This window comes from Emydura macquarii, unplaced genomic scaffold, assembly GCF_026122565.2.
Source record: "Emydura macquarii macquarii isolate MOO-44397 ecotype Brisbane River unplaced genomic scaffold, CSIRO-AGI_Emac_v2 contig_2897, whole genome shotgun sequence".
Lineage (NCBI taxonomy): Eukaryota > Metazoa > Chordata > Testudines > Chelidae > Emydura > Emydura macquarii.
In genome coordinates, this window is record NW_027133034.1 from 53,788,604 (window position 1) to 53,811,802 (window position 23,199).

The following is a 23,199-nucleotide window of genomic DNA, read 5'->3' on the forward strand; positions in this document are numbered from 1 at the left end:
GACATATGCACATTAACTCTGATCAAACTAGTATAGTAAAAATACAGTTTAGCCTCACGGTGCAAGGGGGTGATGGGGCTTTACAGACCTAGACACATCCTGAGGGAGCTTAATCCCTCCTGCTTCTTACACCATTACAGCTACACTTATATTTTTAGCATGATCACAGCCTGTCTGGGTACATCTCCTCAAGCTGAGAATTACAAACCCAGCGCAAAGTGTAGGCACACCCTTAGTGTAAAAGGGTTAGGTAAAGAGTGGGAATATATATCCTGCTCAGATGTTTCCATTGACAGTTATATTACTATAACACTGCCAAATGCGACATATTGGATGTGTACGACGAGTTGTAAATCACACTCTGCATACAACTTACTGTTGTTTCATTCCTGGGTCTCTCTTGAATGCAGAACTATATTGTTCCAAATTGTGAGGTGGTTTTTTAACAGGGACAAATTGTCTCCTCCTGGACATAAAACTAATTTTTACTTGTAGGCTAAACAGATATATTGACTCATCTTACAATATCCCAGGTGCCTTTTTAGAATGAAGGAATATATTGTTAGTTACAGCTCCAATTCCATTTATTAGCCACACAATAACAGTCAAGATCATTAAAGCCATAGGCATTTTACCAGCACCCAGACAAATGATTCAAAAGAGAACTGGCTTGCAAAATTAATCTTACATTTTTTCCCTCCTGCTAAGCTATACAGAGTTGTACTGTGATGCTGGAGACTGGGCACAGCAGGGAGAAGAGAGTTAATGGGTAACAAATATAATATCACAAACTCCAACTGCTCAGTTGAAAGTTGTTTTTGGTTTTTTTAATTGAGAACTCATTGAATACATATATAACACATGATGATACAAACATCAGTGAATATAAAAACCCAGTAAACAGTAAAATCATCCTTTAAGATAACAACATTCACATTACATAATGAATACACAATAGGAAGCTTTATTTCCTAAAACAAATGATAACAATAACAGCAGTATGATATACCCAAGTGACAGAGCCGTTGCTCCTGTCACACTCCATAAAAATGGATTGTGAATCTGAACTTTCTCTCTTTATTGGTAGGTCAATGCACTGATTATGAAGATGGAAGTTTTAAAGTCTTCTTCAGTTAGTGCTGGAAATTCCTTTCGTGAGACAGTTACTGTAATTCCTCCCTATGAAGGGGCAGAGGTCCAGACTGCATCAGTGATCTAACGGTGCCCATCCATTTAACATCTTGTTGGTTCACAGATCACTTACAGGTCCTTCCTATTCTGTGCTCCCTTACTCCTTTATCCTGCATGTTTTCCTATGACATGCAAGCACACCAGAAAAATCTGACATGGTCCTACAATTGCTATAATGAAGCAATACCAGGCACAGGTGCTAAAGAGTACTAAAGTGGTGTAGATTGTCACAGAAGAATATGATATGTTGTCATCAGCTTTTGAATAATCTTTTAAGAGTATCATGAGAGCATGGAAAAATGTATTGGGTTAGGAAACGAAGGTTAAATAGTACATAGGAGGAAGGGCATGCAGCCCTGATGCTAGTGACAAATGATAAGGGCAGGAGATGGGGTGTATTGTAGCAGAAAGACAAACAAATCTTTGTTTTACTTGTCTAAAAAGACCAAGCTGTCATGCCTATTTGAAAATCTTTCTGATAGCATCATGTGCAATGGAAGCACCAGTAAGCACCAGCCCTTATCATAATTGCCTGATTATGGTAGAAAAGAAGGCAATATTTTAACCATTTTATCTTTAGAATCCTGGGTTGTTAAGCCAAACAAACTTCCTGAGGTCACTAAAACCTCTTTCTTCTTGGCACAGGCCAGAAATGAGCCCTCAGTGAGAATGAGATCATAAAGAAATCACTAAAAGAGGGAATATACCACTTTGTTTAGAAAATACAAATTCAGCAGGAAGCTGTGTATTATAGGCTAAGGCTACAATGAGTTAATATTTTTAAACATGGGCGCTTAGAGTTTGATATTTAAGCAAGTGTTCTGATTTTGACATCCAAGTTTGAATATACTGGCCTAATGGTTTCACTCTCTACCCCTGGAACTTATTGGCAAAACCTCGATAGACTTGACTGAGGTAGGAGTGGGACCTAAGAACATAATTTTCTTCTCCTATCTGCTGGGCAGAACTTGGGTCAGATTCCTTTCTCCCGACACATGTGGAAATCCAATTTGATGCCAGTGGCGCCCTATGCATATGTAAAGATCTTCCCACATTTCTGATGGATTTGAAAGCAGAATTTTCCCCCTAGTTTTATAACTGAGATAGCCAACATTTAATAACCACAATAACATTTAATTTCAGAAAGGAGAACTCTACAAAAATGAGGAAACTAGTTAAACAGAAATTAAAAGGTATAATCCAAAAAGTGAAATGCCTGCAAGCTGCATGGAAACTTTTAAAAAACATCATAATAGAGGCTCAAATTAAATGTATACCCCCAAATTAAAAAACATAGTAAGAGGACCAAAAACACTAAACAACAAAGTAAAAGAAGCAGTTAGAGGCAAAAAGGCATCCTTTAAAAATTGGAAGTTAAATCCTATTGAGGAAAATAGAAAGGAGCATAAACTCTGGCAAGTCAAAAGTATAATTAGGCAGGCCAAAAAAGAACTTGAAGAGCAACTAGCCAAAGACTCAAAAAGTAACAACAAAAATTTTGTTAAAAACATCAGAAGAAGGAATTTTGCCGAACAACCAGTGGGGCCACTGGATAATCGAGTTGCTAATGGAGCACTCAAGGAAGATAAGGCTGTTGCAGAGAAACAAAATGAATTCTTTGCATCAGTTGTCACTGCAGAGGATGTGAGGGAGATTCCTACACCTGAGCCATTCTTTTTAGGTGACAAATTTGAGGAACTGCCCCAAACTGAGGTGTCATCTGAGTGCCAGACTGAGGTCTCATTATAGTATCTTGACTGGTGTGGAGAAAGTGAGTAAGGAAATGTTATTTATTCCTTCACATAACACAAGAACTGGGGATCATCCAATGAAATTAATAGGCAGCATGTTTAAAACAAATAAAAGGAAGTACTGCTTCACAAAACACACTTGTTGCCAGAGGATGTTGTGAAGGCCAAAACTATAACAGGGTTCAAAAAAGAAAGAACCGTATAACTGTTGTTCTTCGAGATGTGTTACTCATGTTCATTCCCAATTAGGTGTGTGTGCACCACATGCACTGGTGCTGGAAATTTTTCCCTTAGTGGTATCTAGCGTCCCCTGCAGCGGCACATATATGCACCCATATACATGGCACCACTGGCCCTCCTTCCTTTCAGTTCCTTCTTACCGCCTGTGATAGTGCTGGAACGTTCCCTTGCTTCTGCAAGTCCTTTGTCAATCTAGTGGTTTACTCATTATCTGGCACCTTTCTTTTATAGGATTCCCCTCGAGGTTGCCCTCCAAATCTTTGTGGCTGCTGAGGTCTGAAATGAACTGAGAGGGAGGAGGACCAGCAACGTCTTATATAGGCGCATACGCATAATGCTGCAGGGGGCACTAGAGCCGACCCTACGGATACCAGTAGGGGAAAAATTTCCGGCACCAGTGCATGTGGGAATGGATATGAGCAAGCTCTCAAAGAAGATAAGTTTATGGAGGATAGGCCCATCAATGGCTATTAGCCAGGATGGGCAGGGATGCAATACCAAGCTCTGAGAGTTCCCAGCCTCTATTTGCCAAAATCTGGGAATGGACATTGGGATGGGATCACTCAATGATTGTCTGATCTGTTCATTCCCTCTGAAGCACCTAGCATTGGCCACTATCAGAAGACAGGATACTGGCATGAGGGGCGGGTGAAGCTTCCACTCAGGGAGGCTAGCTCCCTGTCCCACCTCTTCCACCCCTTGCTCTGCCCACACTCCAAACCCACTCCGCCCCAAATCCCATCCCTTCCCCTCCTCCTGTTCCCGCTCACCCCCCTCCTCTCCTTTTCTTCCCCGCTCCCCTCCCCTCTGCCGCCGCTCACTGCATGCATTTCTCCTCCCTCCCCCCGCTTGCACGTCCAAGGCCATTGCTGCTTGCACTCTCTGCCCCTCCCACAAGCCAAGTTTATTTATTATGCGCCATGCAGATTCCTGGGCGACTGAGGAGGCGGTATCTGCTACTCAGCTTCCTGGGTTCATCAGCAATCTCCCTGGGGACTCCAACGGACCCAGGAAGCTGAATAGCAGATACCACCCCATCAGCTGCCTGGGAACCTGCATGGCGCATAATAAATAAGCATAAACTTCCAGTGGAAGCTCATGCCCAGCAGCGAGAGTTAGAGGCGGGGCCACCATGGCCCAGGATCTGGTGGCTGGCCGGCAACAGCTACGACTCCCCTGGCCTTTTATATCGGCCGCCCATGGAAACTGGGCTACATAGACCACTGGCTGACCCAGTATGGCTGTTCTTAAGGGTATATGATATTACTTTTGGGAATAGTAGGAAAGCCGGCAAGCCAACTATTTAAACCAAAAGACAAAATGTGCTAAACAGATTGTTTTAATGTATAAAAACCAGGCTAAAACTCTCCAACTATTTAATCATAAACATACCTTTGTTATAAGCATTGCATTCACAAGCCTCCTTATGCTGAAATCTCTGTATTTTATACAGAGAAAAGTCTCCCTCATGTGGAAATCTGTCTCTAGCAGAATGAAAAGGAACACTACTTTTTTTCTTTTGCTAAACCTTCCATTGTTCAGAGACTTGTGGATTCATTTTAGAAAAAAATCATTGCTCAACTGCTATTTTTCATATCTTCTGTTCATAAGATTTTTTTTACTATAGTGCATATTTTAAAAATCTTTTAGCAATCCCTGCCACCTTAATAGAAGTAACTGTTTAAAAAGAAGAAATGCAAAGAATTTTATTCCAAACCCAGTTAAAATTGAACAGAACTTAATTATACAGAATTCAAGGCTTCCAAGACAGCCTTGCCTTAATTTCCAGTGATGGATTAATCTCCTCAGGATGCCTTGATTACTATACAACTGTTTCTCACATATGGCACTGCATGCACATGTACGGGTCTGTAGTAGTGCACATACTTACAGGACTGGGGCATAAAACTAACTTGCTGTGAAAGTTCATACTAGTATTTATGGTAAAGCAAGAAGTTTGATTCAAGTCTCTCAGATTAGTTACTCACTGTAGTTTCTAGGTTTTGTCTCATAATCGTCATACTGACGGCTAATCAATAGATGCTTAGTGTGGAAAAGTCTGTGATATTCTCCTGATCAGCATATGTATGATGGCATTACTCTTAAATTTCAAAGGACACATTAAACCCAATACTTTAGTTGTCACAGCTTTAAAATCTTGGTTGATCAATGCATCTCTTTAGTGTGCTCAATATTTAAAAATAGTGAATTTGTCCTTGGATGTCATGATAGAAATAAATCCAAATTATTTCAGTTTGCCTGAAGCAGGAACGAACTAATGTCTTTTGATCACTTCATAACCAAGCATACTATGTTTGATGAATTATTATATCTATGGTTATCGATACTTCGCAAACACAACCATTAGAATTCCTCAATAAGTCTGTGTATTCAGATCTCAATATGGGTTGCTTAAATGTAATAAGGTTTTCCTATTTTTGATACATTTGTCGGTCTCTTAATATCATGGCTGCTGGGATTCAGTAGTGTGTCCTGTCTTAAGTTTCAAATTCACAAAGAGCTAAATTCCAAATGGGGAACTTCATATAAATGTTTCTGCTTCATTATTCTCCAGTTCTGGGAAAGAAATGTTCAAATGTGTAAAAACGTAAGTTAGTAACAAGAAAATTCCTGGTACTGTGGTAATACCTCAGAAAAGGCCAGTTTGGAAATTAAGGGTGAAGTCTCTAAATATGCCAATGAGTGCTCTCTGCACCCGTGGTTTTATTTGGGTAATTGCATAAGTAGTTCTTTTCCATTGGAGGAAATTGCAAAGCAATCCACTGGATGGACTGACAGTCACGCTCTCCATCAATATGTGAAATAATAATTCTATGGAACAAGAATTCTAATTTCTTCATCTAACATCTCCAGGTTGCCACTATGGAAAGATCTAAGAAGATTCAGGGCACGTGGATACCATTGTTGGATTGACATTCACCATCTACTAACATTTGGACATAAATTGGGTTTTTTTTTCATATCATGAAAAACTTCACAGAACAATTGAAATTATTATAAGTTTATAAGTATTGCTTTCTAGTGGACGCCAGTGCTTGTATGAGTGAAATAATGAAAAGAAGATGGATATCAACAAAAAATAGAAGATGGTCATAGAACTGCAAAGATCTTAGCTTCTTCACCTGTTTCTCACAGCCCAGAGACACAACTGAAATTAGGAAGGAAATTTTTAAATTACATGGCACGATTGATGGTTTAACATAAAAATAAAAGATGAAGGTGTCATCAATGCAAATCTTTCATCCAATAACACCGTGGAGAACAAAAGATCTCTCCTGGGTCTCAATCTTGGATCATTTGCCTGAAAGCAAGATAAACTCAAGTCACAGTAAAGAGAGTATAATTTAGACAATAGATGTTAGTGAGCTACCAGTACAATAAAAGAAACTGCAAAATAAAAATGAATCAAATTATTTAATTTTGGGGAAGGTATTTTTTCCTCATTTTTAAATTTATTCACAAAGCATAATTCTCTCTTTTTTAAAGAGAGATGCAAGTCAGTATTTTTTCTAGATTAATTGGTATCATTTCATAACAATTCACAAATAAAAATCACTATTCAAATTTCAATGCAATATCTTAGAATGTGTTCTTCCAATGTGCTAAGTTTTGTAGCTCTGTGAGACTTAAAATCTATACAATAATTAAAAAAATATATATATCTAAAAGTGACTAATTTTCCCTTGAGTGATGCATTATCTAAGCAAAGCATGAAATACACTGATATTTCAACTTGCCCCCCTTGCTGATGTACCATTCCAAAGGATCTGTTGCTTCACTGAGTATTTAATCCCTTACTCGATAGGAAAGCTTTCTGATTTGGATTACGTTGTAAGAAATTTTGGAGTATATCCATCCCATCCAACGATCCTCCAGGTCTCAGGATAAGGTTTCTGTATTTCATTCCAGCCTGAAAGAAAAAGTAAATCAGAATGTTAATATTTAATGTTTGTTCAGTTCTCTAAATCAATAACAAATAAAGGAAACACAGCGTGCTGATCATGTTAGGAGCTGCTTTTTTTCTCATGCTCCCTTAAACACTAAGGGGCCAAAGCCTGGTGTGTAGCCTACAGACAACCAGGGCTATGTGGCCAGGTGGGCTCAAGTCTGCAGGGACCTCATCAATTCCTGAAGAGGAAACCTCTCTCATGTGGTCTTATAGTGTTCATGTAGTCACAATTCTTCCATTTGCCCATGTTCTGTAAGATGTTCTCTAGGAGGCACCATGTATACACAGTGCATTGCCAAAATTTGGGGTGGATGGATTATCTCAGAAGACTGCCAGACAGACAAAGGAAACCTCAAGTCCACATTCCCCTAATTCAAAATCCTTGGCTGTCAGCTCCAAATTGAAGGAATTCCTATCTGCAGGATTGGGGGATAATAAACTTCTAAATTATCCTAAATTTTTATCAGAACACACAGATATAGATAACATTAATTTTAAATGTGTTAGGTAACAAAGAGTTATTCCCTGCCAATACCCAAGTTCAGGACTTTTCCACAAGAGTGTATTGCCTAAAGCATACGGATTTGTTACAGCATCACAGCACAAAGTTAAGAGTATTGTTATTTTAAAAGAGAGTATGAAATATGACCCTAGAATAGTAATTAATAGACTTCTTTCTAATTTTGAAAACATCTCAATTCTCTTACATTTATTCATATGAAATTAGTCCTTTAATGAAATTATCATACAGTACTGTGCTGATGGGTTTTAATGTCTCCAGGTACCTTGTTCCTATAATGGTATCTATTATGCCATCTCATAGAAGTGTTAGATGTAGAAGAATGTAACAACAGTCCTTTCTGCAAAAGCAGAAGCACTGCTTCTGTTTAAGTGGACACTTTTAACAGAATTAGCCAGTAGCTCCTGAGACAATAATCGATTATCAGTTCTACCTGAGCAAAAAAGGCAAGAGAAGTGTTAAAACATCCAAAATCATCTTCAGTACTAGTTCCCATTCATAGTTAGTTAAAGAATGTACCTATAGCATTTTGGGCCTGTGAGATATGATTACCAATGGGAAGATGTTTCTCTGCATGCCAGGTTCCTAGATCTATTTGGCTTCCTGACTGAAGAGAATTAGGACAAGGTGCTGCCTTGTTTGTCATAGATAATACATCACTAATAGGTTGTCTGTTTATAAGACTACGACTTCCTGATAACTGTGCTGAAGGACTAAGTTAAGGTCCTGTTAACTGGTTGAATTCTAAGGTCTGATGAGCATCTTTTGGCAGCTCTACAGGCCTCTTCACTGTTGTTTCACCCTTCAGTTTAATTTCCCACCACATGGGGTTTGTCTACACTTATCTTGGAGATTCGGCGGCAGTCTAACGGAGTTACGCAAACTACCCAAAACTTGCATAACTCCCGTCAACTTCTGTGCTTCTGTTCTGCGCTCCGTCTTCAATGCGCTGCGCCTACGAGAACTGTGTTTCCATCGACACAGCACTACGCCACTTGAGGAAATGATCTTAATACATTGATTTCTGGATCGACTGAGTGGGTCTTCACTGATCACTCAGTCAATCCAGAGAAGTCGATCTGACGTCGGCAAAAAGACATAGTCATGGTCTGTAACACACTGAGAAAACTAGCTGCAGTAGTTGGACTATTATGGCTAATACTGCTGTTTCTCTACCATCTTTCAAGCCCATTTCATGAGAAAAGCCTGAGTAAACGGTCTTTCTACACGGATTCCAGGAGAGGTTAGAGCAGCAGGAGAAAAAATTATTTCTAGACATCTCCTGGTTTTGACTCAGAGCACCATGTCTGCCCTTAATTGGGGATTTAGGCCAATGATCAACATGTGCCTGGAAATTCCTGCATGGCTTTTCCCCCATGAAGCAGAATCAAAGCAATTGTGCTATGTTTTGGGCCTACTATTCCAATGGAGGGAAAAGAAGGGAAGCATTTGCCTCTGACTCTTTAAAATCTCTCTTTAAAACTCTGAGAAGTGTATTGAGGCTACCCTGATTTACCAGCTGCACTGCCTGGATGATTTGGTGAACAAGTGTTGCTTATATTTTACTACTCGAGTTAGTCTCCGGATGTCTAATACAGAATTGAGTCTTTGTTCTTTTGAGAGTAAAGAGTAATTTGAATAAAAATAATCTGCGGTACTAGTGGAACAAATCTTTCATTACATCATAGGTAATCACATCTCCCAGTTCCTGAGAGAGTAGAGATTCTTCCATAAAATCTGTAGGGATTGAGGAGTCTGACAGTAATAAAGCTACAGAGTTCAGAAGAGTATGAGTGATCATTAAAAATACAGTTTCTAACGCTCAAGTGGTTAATGTAATTGCTGTTTATGCAGGAAGAGAAACCTCAGTTTCATTCTGACAGGAAGAGGTAAGCTGAGGTTCTAAAAACCCCAGTTTTGTGATATGCTAGTAACTGCTTTCCTTTCAAGAATTTCTGAAATTGAAATTATTTGAGGTCTTATTTGAAATTGCTGCTGTAGCAAGAAACCTAATTGGATCGCAGGGGGTGGCTGTTTTCGTTTGAAATAAGGAAAGATTTAATCTAAAACTAGATGTAGTGATATGTGAAAAAGACAACAACAAAAATTTACTAGTAGTATCTGATATTTGTTTGCAGAGGGTTGTTGTTCCCATCATGGGAAATTCTATTATGCCTCTAGAGAATGCAACAAGAATCAAGTGGTTAAATAGATCTGATTTGAAGATGAGGTTACTTTACAAAAAAAAGCCTTCTCCATGTAGTTCACATATAGTGGATCTCTCTTAAAAAGTTATTTGAGCAGTTGAACAAAGATAAAGGTCACAGTCTGTAGTGAAATAACTATTTTTCTCCTCTTCACAGAAGGGCTTCCAGAAGGCCTCACACTAAGAAAGGTACCAAGATCCTATATAGCTGAAGTATAGTGAATATCCATTTGCTAGTGGCATGATAACTGAAAAGATTAATTATTTTTAAGTCTCTCATATAAAGAGAAAAAAAGTCCAGGAAAAAACACTAAACAAAATCAGAATAAAAGGCACTTTAATTCAGAGGGAGAAACAGTGGTCCCAGAGCAATTTGGGGAAATTTTGTATAGTCAAAACTCTAAGCCATCTTTTAGAGACACTCAGAAAATGGATTGTACCTATGCAGAGAGGGAGCAGAGGGAACAGAAAAAGGAGACCCAAGGGGCTAGATCCATAAAGGGGACTTAGAACTAGTCTACACTTACCCGGAAACTTGGCAGCAGTCGACGGGAGTTACGCAAGCTACTCTGTGTAGCTTGCATAACTCCCGTCGACATCGTAACTTCCCTTTAGCGCGCCGTCTCCACTGTGCTGTGCCGACAGGAAATGCTTTCCCGTTGACGCAGCGCTACACCTTTTGAGGAGATGGTTTAATTTCATCGACTTCCTCATTGATTGAGCGGGTCTTCACTTCCGCTCAATCGATCCGGATAGATCAATCTGACGGCAATGAATTTGCGGCCGTTAGTGTGTACATACCCTTAGATTCAGCACTGTAATACATAACTATTAGGTACCACACTGCCTAGTGGAATCCACAGACCTGAGTTAAGTGCCCAGGATCTCTATACAATGCATGGGGAGAATAAGGTGCCTATGAATGGGATTAACAAAAGCCATCTTATTGAACAGGGAGCTGCTTAAGGTACTAAGAAGGTGAGGCATATAGCCTAAGCCCCACTCCTCAAAGGGAGTTAGGCACCTAATTGTAGGCCAGAGGGAGGCACCTCCCTCCTCTTGGGACTCTCAGCCACTAACCCTCTCCTGGAGCTAGGCACTGAAACCCCCTTTTTTAAAAAAACAAAAAAACAGTAATGCCCTTATAGCTTTAGCTCAGTGGAACAGGTCTTGAATCTCCCACATCCCATGTTAGTGCCCTAACCACTGGGTTATAGAGTCATTCTTACTCTCTCTCTGGCCCGTTTATATATAAAAAATGGAACAGCTTCACCAAGAGAGATTAAAACCCACCTCAGAGCACTCACCTCAGAAGTGGAAGCCCTGCGTTCAAATCCCTGCCCCCATCAGGCGGGGAGGGGTGGGGGAAAGAGGATTTGAACCTGGGCCTCTCATATCCTGGATGAGTAGTCTTCTATTAGGCTAAAGGTTATATAAGGGGATTTGCACCACCTCCCTCTCCTCCAATTTTTGGGAGGCTCAATCTGGTAGGCATGCTTGGAGTACATCTACCAGATCATGCCCTGCAGGTGAGAGACAGAGAATGACTAGTCTGAGAACCCTATGACTAATTTGAGGACTGGGCCTTAGGCATGAGATGGGTGTATACCCAGTGACAGAAGTTTAGGCACCTAAGGGGGCTTTACCAGTGGAAACTTAGGCACCTGCAGATTTAGGCGGTTGCTGAGAAGGGATTCTGAGCATCTAAATTTTGGATTTAAGCATATAAATGGCAGTTAGGTGCCTACATCCCTTTGTGGATTTAGCCCAAGGTCACACAAGAAGTCTGTGTCAGAGCAGGAAATTGCATACAGGTCTCTCGAGTCCCAGGCTAGCACCTGAACCACTAGAACAGGCATCCTTCCTTCCCTGCGAAGAGAAGAGATCAAAGCCTACAAAGGAGTAAAACAGCAGCTCTAGAATGAACCAATAATTTAAGACATTTGCGGGAATGTATTTCTAAACCTGCCAAAACCAAACAAAGAAAACAAAACACAAATGCTTGAACTGGTTTGACAGAATAGTAAGTTATACTGTGCTGCAAAAGAGGAGGCTGAGAATAGATTTAGGTTTCCATTCTCTGATACATACACTGATTATAATAAAACCGGTTTAGCAGATTATACAATAGTTAATTCGGAAATTTTTTAAAATTCACTAATGGTAGGAACTAAAAAGCTAGTTCCTAGCTTACCTTTGGATTCATTATTCCTTCTTGTTTAAAGCAGCTATAAAAAATATCCATGGCAAAAACTTCACTCCATAGGTATCCATAGTACTGGCCATCATATCCACCTGCCAAATGTCCAAAGGTGGCTGGCATGTTTGTTCCTTAAAAAGCAGAGAAAGAAACATTAACAAATTAATGTTAAAATCAAATGTAATCATCCCTTTCACGTATAATAGTGCTTCAGATTTAGAATAGTATTCATGTATCAGTCTAGAATATATTCTAGCTGTAAATGGATATTTTTAATGGAATAACATTAATGATCTTTCTTGTCTTATTTCTAAGTAATTACTTCGGTTTCATAAACTGGATTTCTTTTATAAACAACATTCACCTGATTTGCTATAAGACTATTGTGAAGGTACTGTATGCTTATCTGAAGCAGTCACACATGCTGCATGAAAACTTCACATTTACATACCTGGGGTTGCAGAAATTCCCAGAATCTCCTTGCAGTACTTGGCATATTCATCTGCAGGGTCAGCTGATGTTTTGGTATGAATGGACTGGTCAACCTTGCTCAAAACAATCTGACGAAGAGTCAAAAGACCTAGTGACATAAGAATATTTGGTTTATAAATATTATAGTAATACGTTGGGTTTCTATGGTATGAGCCATCTGAGGATCTCAACATGCCTTATACACGTTAATGAGATAAGTGCCGCAAAACCCAGTGAAGACGATAAGTATTATTTTAATTTTAAAGACAGAGAACCAAGCATGGAGACCTAGCCACGTGCACACAGGAAGTCTGTGCCAAAGGGGAATTGCCAAGTGACAATAGCTAGTTAGAGGACTTGATGGGGTTGGTGATATTTATTTGGCAAAAAGCAATTTTAAGTCATTTGGAACTTTTAAAGTAGACACATAGGTGGGCCTCTATAAACACATGCACTCATTACTCTTACCTTTGTCCTCTATCCCATTTCCCTTCCTATTGTTTTTTATACGCACATGTTGAAGGGCAGGGATAGCATCTTTCTACATGTTTGTTCAACAGCAAGCATAATCCTGGTAGTGGTTGGATGGGGGGGTCACCACAGCACAAATAATAATAGTCAGGGAGAGACTGTAGTAGTCAGGAAAGTCTCCCTAATCCCAGTCTGGCGCATTAAATGTTCTTCCTCTCAGTAGAAATGAGTAATTAAAAAAAGATTGGAAAGGCTGATGAAAGGAGTTGCTGTTACAAGCTCCATCTTTTTAAATTGTATATTTCTCACAGTTTGAACACAGTTAAGATATTAGACATTTTTACAGTAAATTTCAGCATCTAAGTAGTTTTTGCACTCACTTCCAAAGTATAATCTAATAGGCCTTTCTGATTTAGATGTGCATTTATCTCTCGGTAGCAGTCATGGGGGAGGAAGATACACAGTGAAGGAAGAACAGACCATTACCTAAGGCATGTGCTGTTCTGTATTACACAGGATATTACCCTATGTCTTTCCCACTTTTTCATGAATGCTTTTTGTGTGTAAAAGAAAAAACGATACCTGTATTGGCCATTCTCAAGGCAGCAAGTTTCTCAAGAAGAGCATCTGCAACACGGCTCCCATCTTTATAATGTTTTGACATTTGCTGTAGTGATTCTTTTTCCCATACCCAGTTCTCAAACATTTGTGAAGGAACTTCTACAAAGTCTGTTTCCACATTAGTTCCATTAAATCTAGCAAAATCAGTCTAAAAACCAACCAACCAAACAAACAAACAAAAAAAACCAAGCAAAGAAACAAAAACACAACAAAAAACTCCATTATATTAAATGAAAATACAAATCAGATTAGATCAGATATCTAGTAAAATGTCAACCTATGTAAGGTGCCAAAACTGTGATGATGAAAGATAGGGCAGAATTATAAGCAGCTATGTTACAAGAAAGATCAATGTTAATATAGTTTCAACCTTTAAAAAAGAGACAGGGAACAAGAAAAGTTAGGTAATAAGCAATGAGAAAACTAACCAAAATAACATATTATGCAGTGATTCTCAGTCATAGGAACTCCGAAGCAAGTCCATTTTTCTTACTCTCTCTTACATGGCATACTTTATGAATATGAATAAATTTCACCATTGCACCAGGACATCACAAAATAACTCTAATTTATTCAATATATTACTTTGTAACATGCTACAAAATATTTTTCTATCACAGAAGTAATTCAGTGATTAACTTGTATAATTCCTGAATAATGTTGTAGTTCTAATGCATTTAGACCTGTTTCAAGGATTTCATTTGACTCATTTATTCTGCTAAGCATTATCCCTCCAATTTTATTAATTCTGTAGGAGTATGCTGGCACCTGACATACTGCACCTGACAACATTTTTGAACTAATGGGTGCAGGGCTTGAAAGAAGTGATTCTCATTGGCTGCATGATTGACATATCCCTTATTCTTCTAAATCACTGGTAAAGGAATCTACGTTTTAAAGAACAATCATAGTAGTGTGTATCAGTTTAGATGCTTTATTATTTATATCTGTATCCAAAACACAGATCTTTAGTCCTCAAAACTAGAATATTTCCAAAAAAAATCGGTCATTGAAAGCCAAAAGATTCATACTTCAGGATGTTTCATCCCACCCTACCTTGCCTTCTCATCCCAACCCTAATGCATATTTACTCTGTTTCTTAATAGAAACTCTAAACAAAAGTTTAAGACACAAAATATACTAATTCAGGATGCCTGTCCTGACTTACAATTCTTTTATTAGGCCCCATTTCTTCTGCATACAGATGCCAGAATGAGGAATCTTCCTTAGCATGCTGCACAATGGTTATGCAACTTCATGCAGGGCTGCTAAGTGTCGTGCATCCCACGCAAGACTTAGGCTTTTGGCAGCCCTATCATGCATTTCTGCATCTCAATTGGAGTCTCACACATCCAGCTGAGCTGCAGGAAGGCAGCAGACATTTGCCTGCAGTGGCATCTTTTGGCCACTAAAGTCCATTTAGACATCAGGCATTTCCTCTCTTCCTTCTACCCCTGTTCAATCCCAATAGGAAGGCAGTGGCAACAGCAGTAACTGGAGGAGCAGGCGGCAGCAGCACAAGATTAAGGGCCCCCTACTCTCTTAGCTGCCCCTCCATAGCCAGTTCTCACCTGTCCCAGGTACCTGAACGACCCCGTTCTCCAGAACTGCCTATTTCAGAATCCTCCCCCCTGAATCCCCTTTACCACCCCTAAGAGCTTCATTGTCCAGCAGTCTCCACATCCCCTCTCTACTCCAGGACACCAATACCCCCGCATCAACAGCTCTTACAGCCACCCATCCAGCCTTCCAACTCAGACTCCCGTACCCAAATAAACACCGAGGCACCCTTGAGCCTCCACCCACCTACTCTAGCTATAACTGCCAAGTTTTGTGCAGCACCATCTCCTACCCCTGCTTGGTCATAAACTTAAGTTTTTGATTATAGGCAACTTATTTGCAACTATACAAGTCACCTCATTAAATGGTTTGCATAAAATGTCAAACATGGAGCAGCACAAAACCTGGCAGCAATGTTCACAAAGGCTACTTCAGCAGTGAAAGGGTGGATGAAGCAGGCCTTCATGGCCCTGCACCCTGACACAGTGAGTGGAGGGTCCTTACAGCAGTGGAGCCAGTGGCCTCGTCTCACCAAATTCTTCACAGACAGGCAGGAAGACAAAAGCTATTTACAAAGTTTAGATGTTAGCTCTGAATTCAGTATCCAACTTGTTTAATCCCAAATTTAACCAATAGATTTATATGTTCCTTATTCTGTGGAAGTTTTACCTGGGACTAGAAGCCAGGAAAGGGAATCCCAAGTGTGCTACATACCTCTGACATTTTATTTGTGCTGCTACCTATTGGTTAAAGAGGTCAGAGCACAACCAAATTAGTCCTGGACTGGTGGACTTATGGTGCAGAATTTACAGTTTTTAACACTGATTCCTCACTCTGGCATCTGTACGCAGGAGAAATGGACCTAAAAAAGGTTGAGAAACATTGATCTAGACCATATCTGAGAGGTGTTTGTCTAACCTGCTCTTAAAAATCTCCAATGATGGAGATTCCACAAACTTCCTAGACAATTTATTCTAGTGCTTAACTACCCTGACAGGAAGTTTTTCCTAATGTCCAACCTAATCCACCCTTGCTGCAATTTAAGCCCATTGCCTCTTGTCCTATTCTCAGAGGTTAAGGAGAACAATTTTTCCTCCCTCTTCCTAGTGAAAACCTTCTATGTACTTGAAAACCGTTATCATGTCCCCTCTCAGTCGTCTCTTCTCCAGACTAAACAAACCCCATTTTTTCATTCTTTCCTCACAGGTCATGTTTTCTAGTCCTTTAATCATTTCTGTTGCTCTTCTCTGGACTTTTTCCAAATTGTCCACATCTTTCCTGAAACGTGGTGCTCAGAACTGGACACAAAACTCCAGTTGAGGCCAAATTAGTGTGGTGTAGAGCGGAAGAATTACTTCTTGTGTCTTGCTTACAACACTTCCGTTACTACATCCCAGAATGATGTTTTCTTTTTTTGTAACCATGTACATTGTTGACTCATGTTTAGCTTGTGATCCATTATGACCCGCAGATCTCTTTCTGCAGTACTCTTTTCTAGGCAGTCATTTCCCATTTTGTGTGTGTGCAACTGATTGTTCCTTCCTAAGTGAAGTACTTTGCATTTGTCCTTATTAATTTTCATCCTATTTACTTCAGACCATTTCTCAGTTTGTCCAGATAATTTTGTACTTGCAATCCCTCCCAGCTTGGTATCATCCGCAACTTTATAAGTGCACTCTGTGCCATTATCTAAATCATTGATGAAGATATTGAACAAATCCAGACCCAGAACTGATCTCTGCGGATATGTCCCTGTGGACCCACTCAATATGTCCTTCCAACTTGGACTGTGAGTAACTGATAACTGTTTTCTGGGACTGGTTTTCCAACCAATTATGCACCCGTTTTATAGGTGTTCTATCTAGGTTGTTTATCCCTAGTTTGCTTATGAGAAGATCATGCAAGACAATATCAAAAGCCTTACTAAAGTCAAGATATACCATATCTACTGCTTTCCCTCCATCCCCCCATGAAAGAAAGCTATCAGGTTGGTTTGACATGATTTGTTCTTGACAAATTCATGCTGACTGTTACTTATCATCTTATTATCGTCTAGGTGTTTGCAAATTGATTGCTTAATTATTTGCTCCATTATCTTTCCAGGTACTGAAGTTAAGATGACTGGTCTGTAATTCCCGGGGCTGTCCTTATTTCCCTTTTTATAGATTGGTACAATATTTGCCCTTTTCCAGTCCTCTGGAATCTGTATGTGGATTCATTGGCCATTTCCATTCTTTGGGACCAGGACTATGCCTTCTTTTCTTCCTAATGCATTGTGGGTACTATCAAAAACAACAAACCATAATTGCAGTATCAGTCACAGAGCCGCTCTGCTGCCTATGGGAGCAGTCCTTCCTCGTGGAGCTGCTCATTGCTTAGCCCAGTTACTCAGGCTATGCAGAGGGAAAAGGATTTGCTGTTACACGAACATTTTCCAGAAGATGTATTCACTGCTAGATTTGTACACAAAAAATCAAAACAAGTTTCAACTATGAAAAGTTATCATGAAGCTCTTAAATACTTACTTTAAGGCACTGGTTCTCAAACTGGGGGCCTTGTGATGGGGTTATGTGGGGGTCGCAGGGCTATGAACCCTGACCTCAGCCAGGCACAGGGCTACGAGCTTCCTTGCTTCCTCCTGGCAGAGGAACATGGGGGGAGAGGGTGATGGGTGATACACAGATACTCTTCACCCCTCCTCCCCACAATGTTCTTCCGCACCCCTCTAGGGGGCTGTGTTTGTGTGGGGGGGAAGTGAGAATCAGTGCCAAGGCTCCCTATATCCAGGAGACTTTCTCCACCGGGGCTGTGCTCTGAAGCAAGCATAAGGAGCTGCAGCCCTCTGCCCTCCCCTACGGAGCCCAAGTGAGGAAAGTGATCTGGATGCAGGGAGCCCAGATGTTGCTCCTTACTCCCCCCTCACAGCCCCCTAGGGATGCATCGAGGAGCAGCTTTTGAGGTGGGAGCAAGCAGCAATACCAGCCACTCCATCAGGAGGAGAATACAGGGGTTAGGAGCAAAGAGGGAACAGTGCAGGGGTTGGAGTGAAGGGGGAGTGGGGAGCCCATGGGGGCCAGAGGTGAAGGAGGAGTGGGGGGCCAGAGGCAGGCGCTCAAAGGGGTGAGGGGGTCACACTCAGGAGCTAGCTGTGTGAAAGGGGTCACCAATACAAAAGTTTGAGAACCACTGCCTTAAGGAAACCATATACCCATCAAAAGACTTACCTTCCATTTTGAGCGGCTGTGGAGTAAGAGATATTTTAATGAAACAGAAACATTACTAACCTGTGCACATATCTGGTGCATTACGTGACCAAACTCATGGAAGTAAGTCTTCACCTCATCATGTTGCAGCAATGATGGGCGATCTGATGTTGGTTTTGTGAAGTTGGTCACCAGAGCAGCTACAGACATCATTCTGCTGCCATCAGAGAGTAGGCAACCAGGCTGGAGACCGAAGCATGCTGCGTGCCCATATTTTCCTTCTCTGAGCAAGAAAATATACCAAAAACCATCCTTACCCAATAGGCTTATTTTCCAGAAGTAACATCGGGAAGAGGGCATTTCCCTCTGTGATTTTATATGAGGAAGAGAACCTCTTTATTTTATTAGAATAACCACAACAAGATAGTGTCCAATGACCTTTATAAAAGTCACTTTGCTTAGGATCCTACTGACAGCATAAAGAAAAAGTATCAATTTAATATTTAGAGCAGCATTTGCAAGCCTCATTTTTATTTCTATAGTAATTATTTAAATCAAAAGTGACAACCCTGCTGCTTCTAAAAGTCAATTTTATTTAGTCTTAGACATGACAATTACATGAAAGACAAATCCCATTCTCTGAAGCATTAGCTTTTGTTACCAACATTCGAGCAGATTTAAAGAGTAAAGAACAGGGTTTGCTGCTTTAGCAGTGTGATTTTAAAACAAAATGAATCTCTTAATTAAACTTAGTTAATACAGTTAGAGAAATTGTCATAATTAAAAGTGAGTCACTAAATATGAAGTGCAAAAATATTCATGTGCCTCTTCTTTATTGCTGTTTTATTATGCAAAACGTTAGTGTCATTTCTCCCCCCCACCCCCTCCCTTTTTTTTTTTTTTTTTTTTTAACCATTAATACCAGGCCCTCACTTCCTTTTCTCTACTGGAAGACCTTGATTAGAGGACCTGAATAATGATGTCATATGAGGTCGTAGCCTGAACTTCAGCATTTCCTGCCCAGCAAAAGCCAATTTCCAGCACATGGAGAGGGAGAGACCTCAGAGATTTTAAGGGATCTAAAAAAAGACAAAGCCTCCACAGCGGCACTGGAGACTGAACTGGAGGCCTAAGGTAAGAGACCACCTCCAGAAAATTGGAGATTAGTTGGTCTGTGCTACTGGGAAGCCATCTATCCTTCCCAAGAGTATTCAGTGCAGAGACTTGAACTCTAGGGGATCCAGCTGACATGTTCTTCTCAAACCCTGCCCAGAGGAAGTCCAGAATGTCAGAAAGAAAAATTTACAGTCTGGAAGACTATAGGATTTGCACCACCGAGCAGTGCAGCCCAAACCCCAGATTATACAAAGGATACATGAATTCAAGAAAAAGATAACAAACTTGCTTGAGATGCTCAGCCACTTTAGAAGGCTTTGCTCAAGGACCAAGCCCTGAAATTTAGGTCTGTGGGGTTGAGATGTAGGATGGGGTCCTGCTGAAGTATCTTTTTGGGCAGTGGGAAGTGGATCCTGTGGGACAGGCAGTGCACTTCCAGGAACCATATTCTCTTAATCACTCTGGACCTCCAAGGAACATGAAAAATTTAAGTGAAGGAGTCAGAGAATTTTTGCCTGCTCAGTCTGAAGCAATTGTAGACTTCTCCTTAAGAGGATACTGGAGTGAGACACAGAAAAACTTCCTGCCACCTAGAGCAGAGAAGAGGTCTTAGAATAAATAATATGTTGGGAAGGAGCACTGGGATAAAGAAAAAAAACCAAGGTTCCTATAAGGAAGTTTCTTTTGGGGCAAGGAGGAGACACATACAGATCACTGATGGGGGAGAGAAGGGATCTGCACAGACCTGGTTGTTTAAGGCAATGGCTCTTGGATTCAAAGTCACCTTGAAAGTTGTTCCATTGGCAAGAGTATAGAGAAAAGACTCCATTCACTCCATCTGGTCCTCCTCCTAGTCAATCACTTTTTTTTCCTCCTGCTGCCTCAGTAGGCTGGAGGCAGTAGCCTGGTCATGCCAGGGAGGGGATCTGGAGCCCAGTGAGACCACCAAATTTGACCCTGCTCCCATCAGTGGCTACCTGTGGAGAGTTGGTGCACCGAGGGCCCACACAGAAGACTAAAGTTCCTCATTGTAGTCAGAGTAAAGTTTTAATTTCCTGACTGATTCTCTGCTCTTTCCTCCACCCAGAAAACTGAGGCTGAATGAGCTCCAAGATGGTGTTTCAGCCACAGGCACCAGCTGTTCTGCTCCATTCCTTAGCATGAACCAGAAAGCAAGTGAGAAGTTTGCCTGCAGAGAGTTCAAAACAGGTGGAGCTGGGTACAAAAATTCATTCATCCTGATGAGTATCTCTTGTCTGGACAGAGGACAGGAACACATCCATCTCTACTAGTGTTGACATGCCATGTGAAAGGCACATTTCGAACAAAAGAGAAAAATAAATATCACCTATAGTATTAGTCAGCACTCTCTCAAGTTCAGGTCAGCAAAGACAGATGTTAAAAGGAATAGTATCTGAAACTTATTGAAGATCTATGCAGATAGAATATAAATATCCATATGAATGTTTCCCTCCCAGAAAGACTCTAGAACTTAGGCAGCCAAAAAGTTTACTTCTGGATTCACATTACTCCACCCCCCCCTAAGATCAATCCCACCTTAACACCTTTAAAGTACATAAAACAAATTATAGAATTACCTGGGATAGAGGTCTAAGTAGAACTGCCCTAAAACTTCTCTTGTTGAATTGTCTTTTACTGTATAAAGAGTAACACTCTCATGCCAAACATAAGCATTTTCTTCCTGCTCAAATACAAGTCCCAGCAGCTCCTGGTAAATGTTCAATAAGCCTTGTGTGACAGCCTCAACTGGAAAGTATTCCTTCAGCTTCTCTTGATCTATGGAATATTTTAGCTCTTCTGTCTTGTTCATATAATAATGTAAATCCCATGCATTGATTCTTCCATCATAGTCAAAGCCTCTTTCTTCACACTCCTTTTTCTTCAAATCCAGAATAAACTCTCTCTCCTCCTCACCCAATGGTTTTAGCTTCTTACTTAAATCATCTGAAAACGCAACCAGAGATTTACTTTTGTGTCAACTTACCTGTTCCATATTGTACTATGTTACTACTAATAACCAGATAACTAATGTATATGTTTAGATTTATGTGAACACAAAAAAGGATATTTATCCAGTAACAGACACCACAATTTACCCTTTCTTGATTAACAGCAACTTTACAGCTTGCCTTTTTGTTTTGGTTACAAGGGTGTCCCAGATATGAGCATGTGCAGACTTGCACCATCAGCACTGGCAAGGGTAAGTGTCATCACATCTTTCAGTCTTTCCTAAGGACATCCAAAAAGGGAAACTCATAGACTTAAGGTCTGAAGGGATCATCATGATCATCTCCTCTGACCTTGTGCACACTGCAGGCCACAGAACCTCACCCACCAACTCCTGAAATAGATCTCTCTGGCTGAGTTACTGAAGTCCTCAAATCATGATTTAAAAACTTCAAGTTACAGAGAATCCACCATTTACACTAGTTTAAGCCAGCAAGTGACATATGCCCCATGCTTCAGAGGAAGGCGAAACCCCCCCAGAGTCCCTGACAATCTGACCTGGGAGAAAATTCCTTCCTCACCCCAAATATGATAATTGGTAAGACCAGTGGTATCCAAACTTTTTCTGTTAGATCCCCCCTTATCTGTAATGGAACTTGTCTGCAACTCCCGTCCCCTGGAACCACGATCAGGAGCCATGGTTGGGAGTGGAGTCACAGTTGGGGCTAGAAGCAGAGCCGCGGTCGGGGGCTGTGGCTGGGAGCCAGAGACCAAGGCTGGGGCCACAAATGGGAGCAGAGCCACTGTCGGAGCCCATGCTGCGGCTGGGGCTGAGAACAGGTCCTGAGTGGATCTGAGGGCAGGGTGGGGCTGGGTGGCGCTGCCTCCCTATCTCCCAGGGGGCTGGCCCAGGTCCTGCTGTGCCTCTGCAAATGTTCTTCTGTGCCCCCCTAAGGGGGCACACCCCCCAGTTTGGGGACCACTGGATTAGACCATGAGCATGCAGGCAAGACCTGCCAGCCAGACACCTGGGAAAGGATTCTCTGTAGTAACGAACACTGTACTCATCTACTTGAAGTCTCCGATGCCACCCCATGTAATTCTGATTTCTCTTCCCTGTGGTTTAGCAATAGCCACAATAACAGCACATATCCTTCAGCTGCTTTTTATCAGACACTGGAGGTGTGACATGATGATTCACATTGCACCTTTCTCCCAGACCCTCACAAGGCAACCTCTGTCCTACTCCCAGCCCAAGCCAATTAATTGAAGGTGGAAGAGTTCCACGTTTTTTGCCTACACTGGATCTTCTCAATAGCAGCCCATAGTGTCATTTGCTAGGCCATTGGACATTATTCCCTATGAATCCACTGATTTTTAAATTATTTTTCTATGGAGAAAAAGGATCAAAAGGTTATGAAAGTAACACTTTTATTGTAAAAGATTTTCTTTCAGTGAAACTCCCAGAAAGCACATTCTATACTTACTCTGCCATTTATACTTGAGTCTTTTTAAAATGTCAGAGTTCTTCAATTAGATTATTTTTTAAATTCTAATATTTCAGTATAATGGTGAACATTTAGATTTAAATTGTAAGCTTTGGGAAAAAGGATTTCTGTTTCTGAATGTACTCTAAAGTACTGTTACATTTAAACTGCTCATAAATAGTAATAACACAACTCAAACTAAGGTAGATTTAATGCATGTCAAA

General features: G+C 40.7%; 1 protein-coding gene across 2 annotated transcripts in view; it reads right to left on the bottom strand.

Moving 5' to 3' along the window:
- Positions 1-6,722: 6,722 nt before the first annotated feature.
- NLN (neurolysin) overlaps positions 6,723-23,199 on the bottom strand; it is a 70,554-nt gene continuing 54,077 nt past the window's right edge. For both annotated transcript variants that reach the window (XM_067568856.1, XM_067568855.1), the window contains exons 8-13: positions 21,119-21,485; positions 18,486-18,687; positions 13,603-13,789; positions 12,530-12,658; positions 12,073-12,209; positions 6,723-7,113 (exon numbers count right to left, since the gene is read on the bottom strand). In XM_067568856.1, the coding sequence (XP_067424957.1) occupies positions 6,979-7,113; positions 12,073-12,209; positions 12,530-12,658; positions 13,603-13,789; positions 18,486-18,687; positions 21,119-21,485 (1,157 nt within the window). In that variant the 3' untranslated portion in view covers positions 6,723-6,978. The remainder of the gene's footprint in view (positions 7,114-12,072; positions 12,210-12,529; positions 12,659-13,602; positions 13,790-18,485; positions 18,688-21,118; positions 21,486-23,199) is intronic.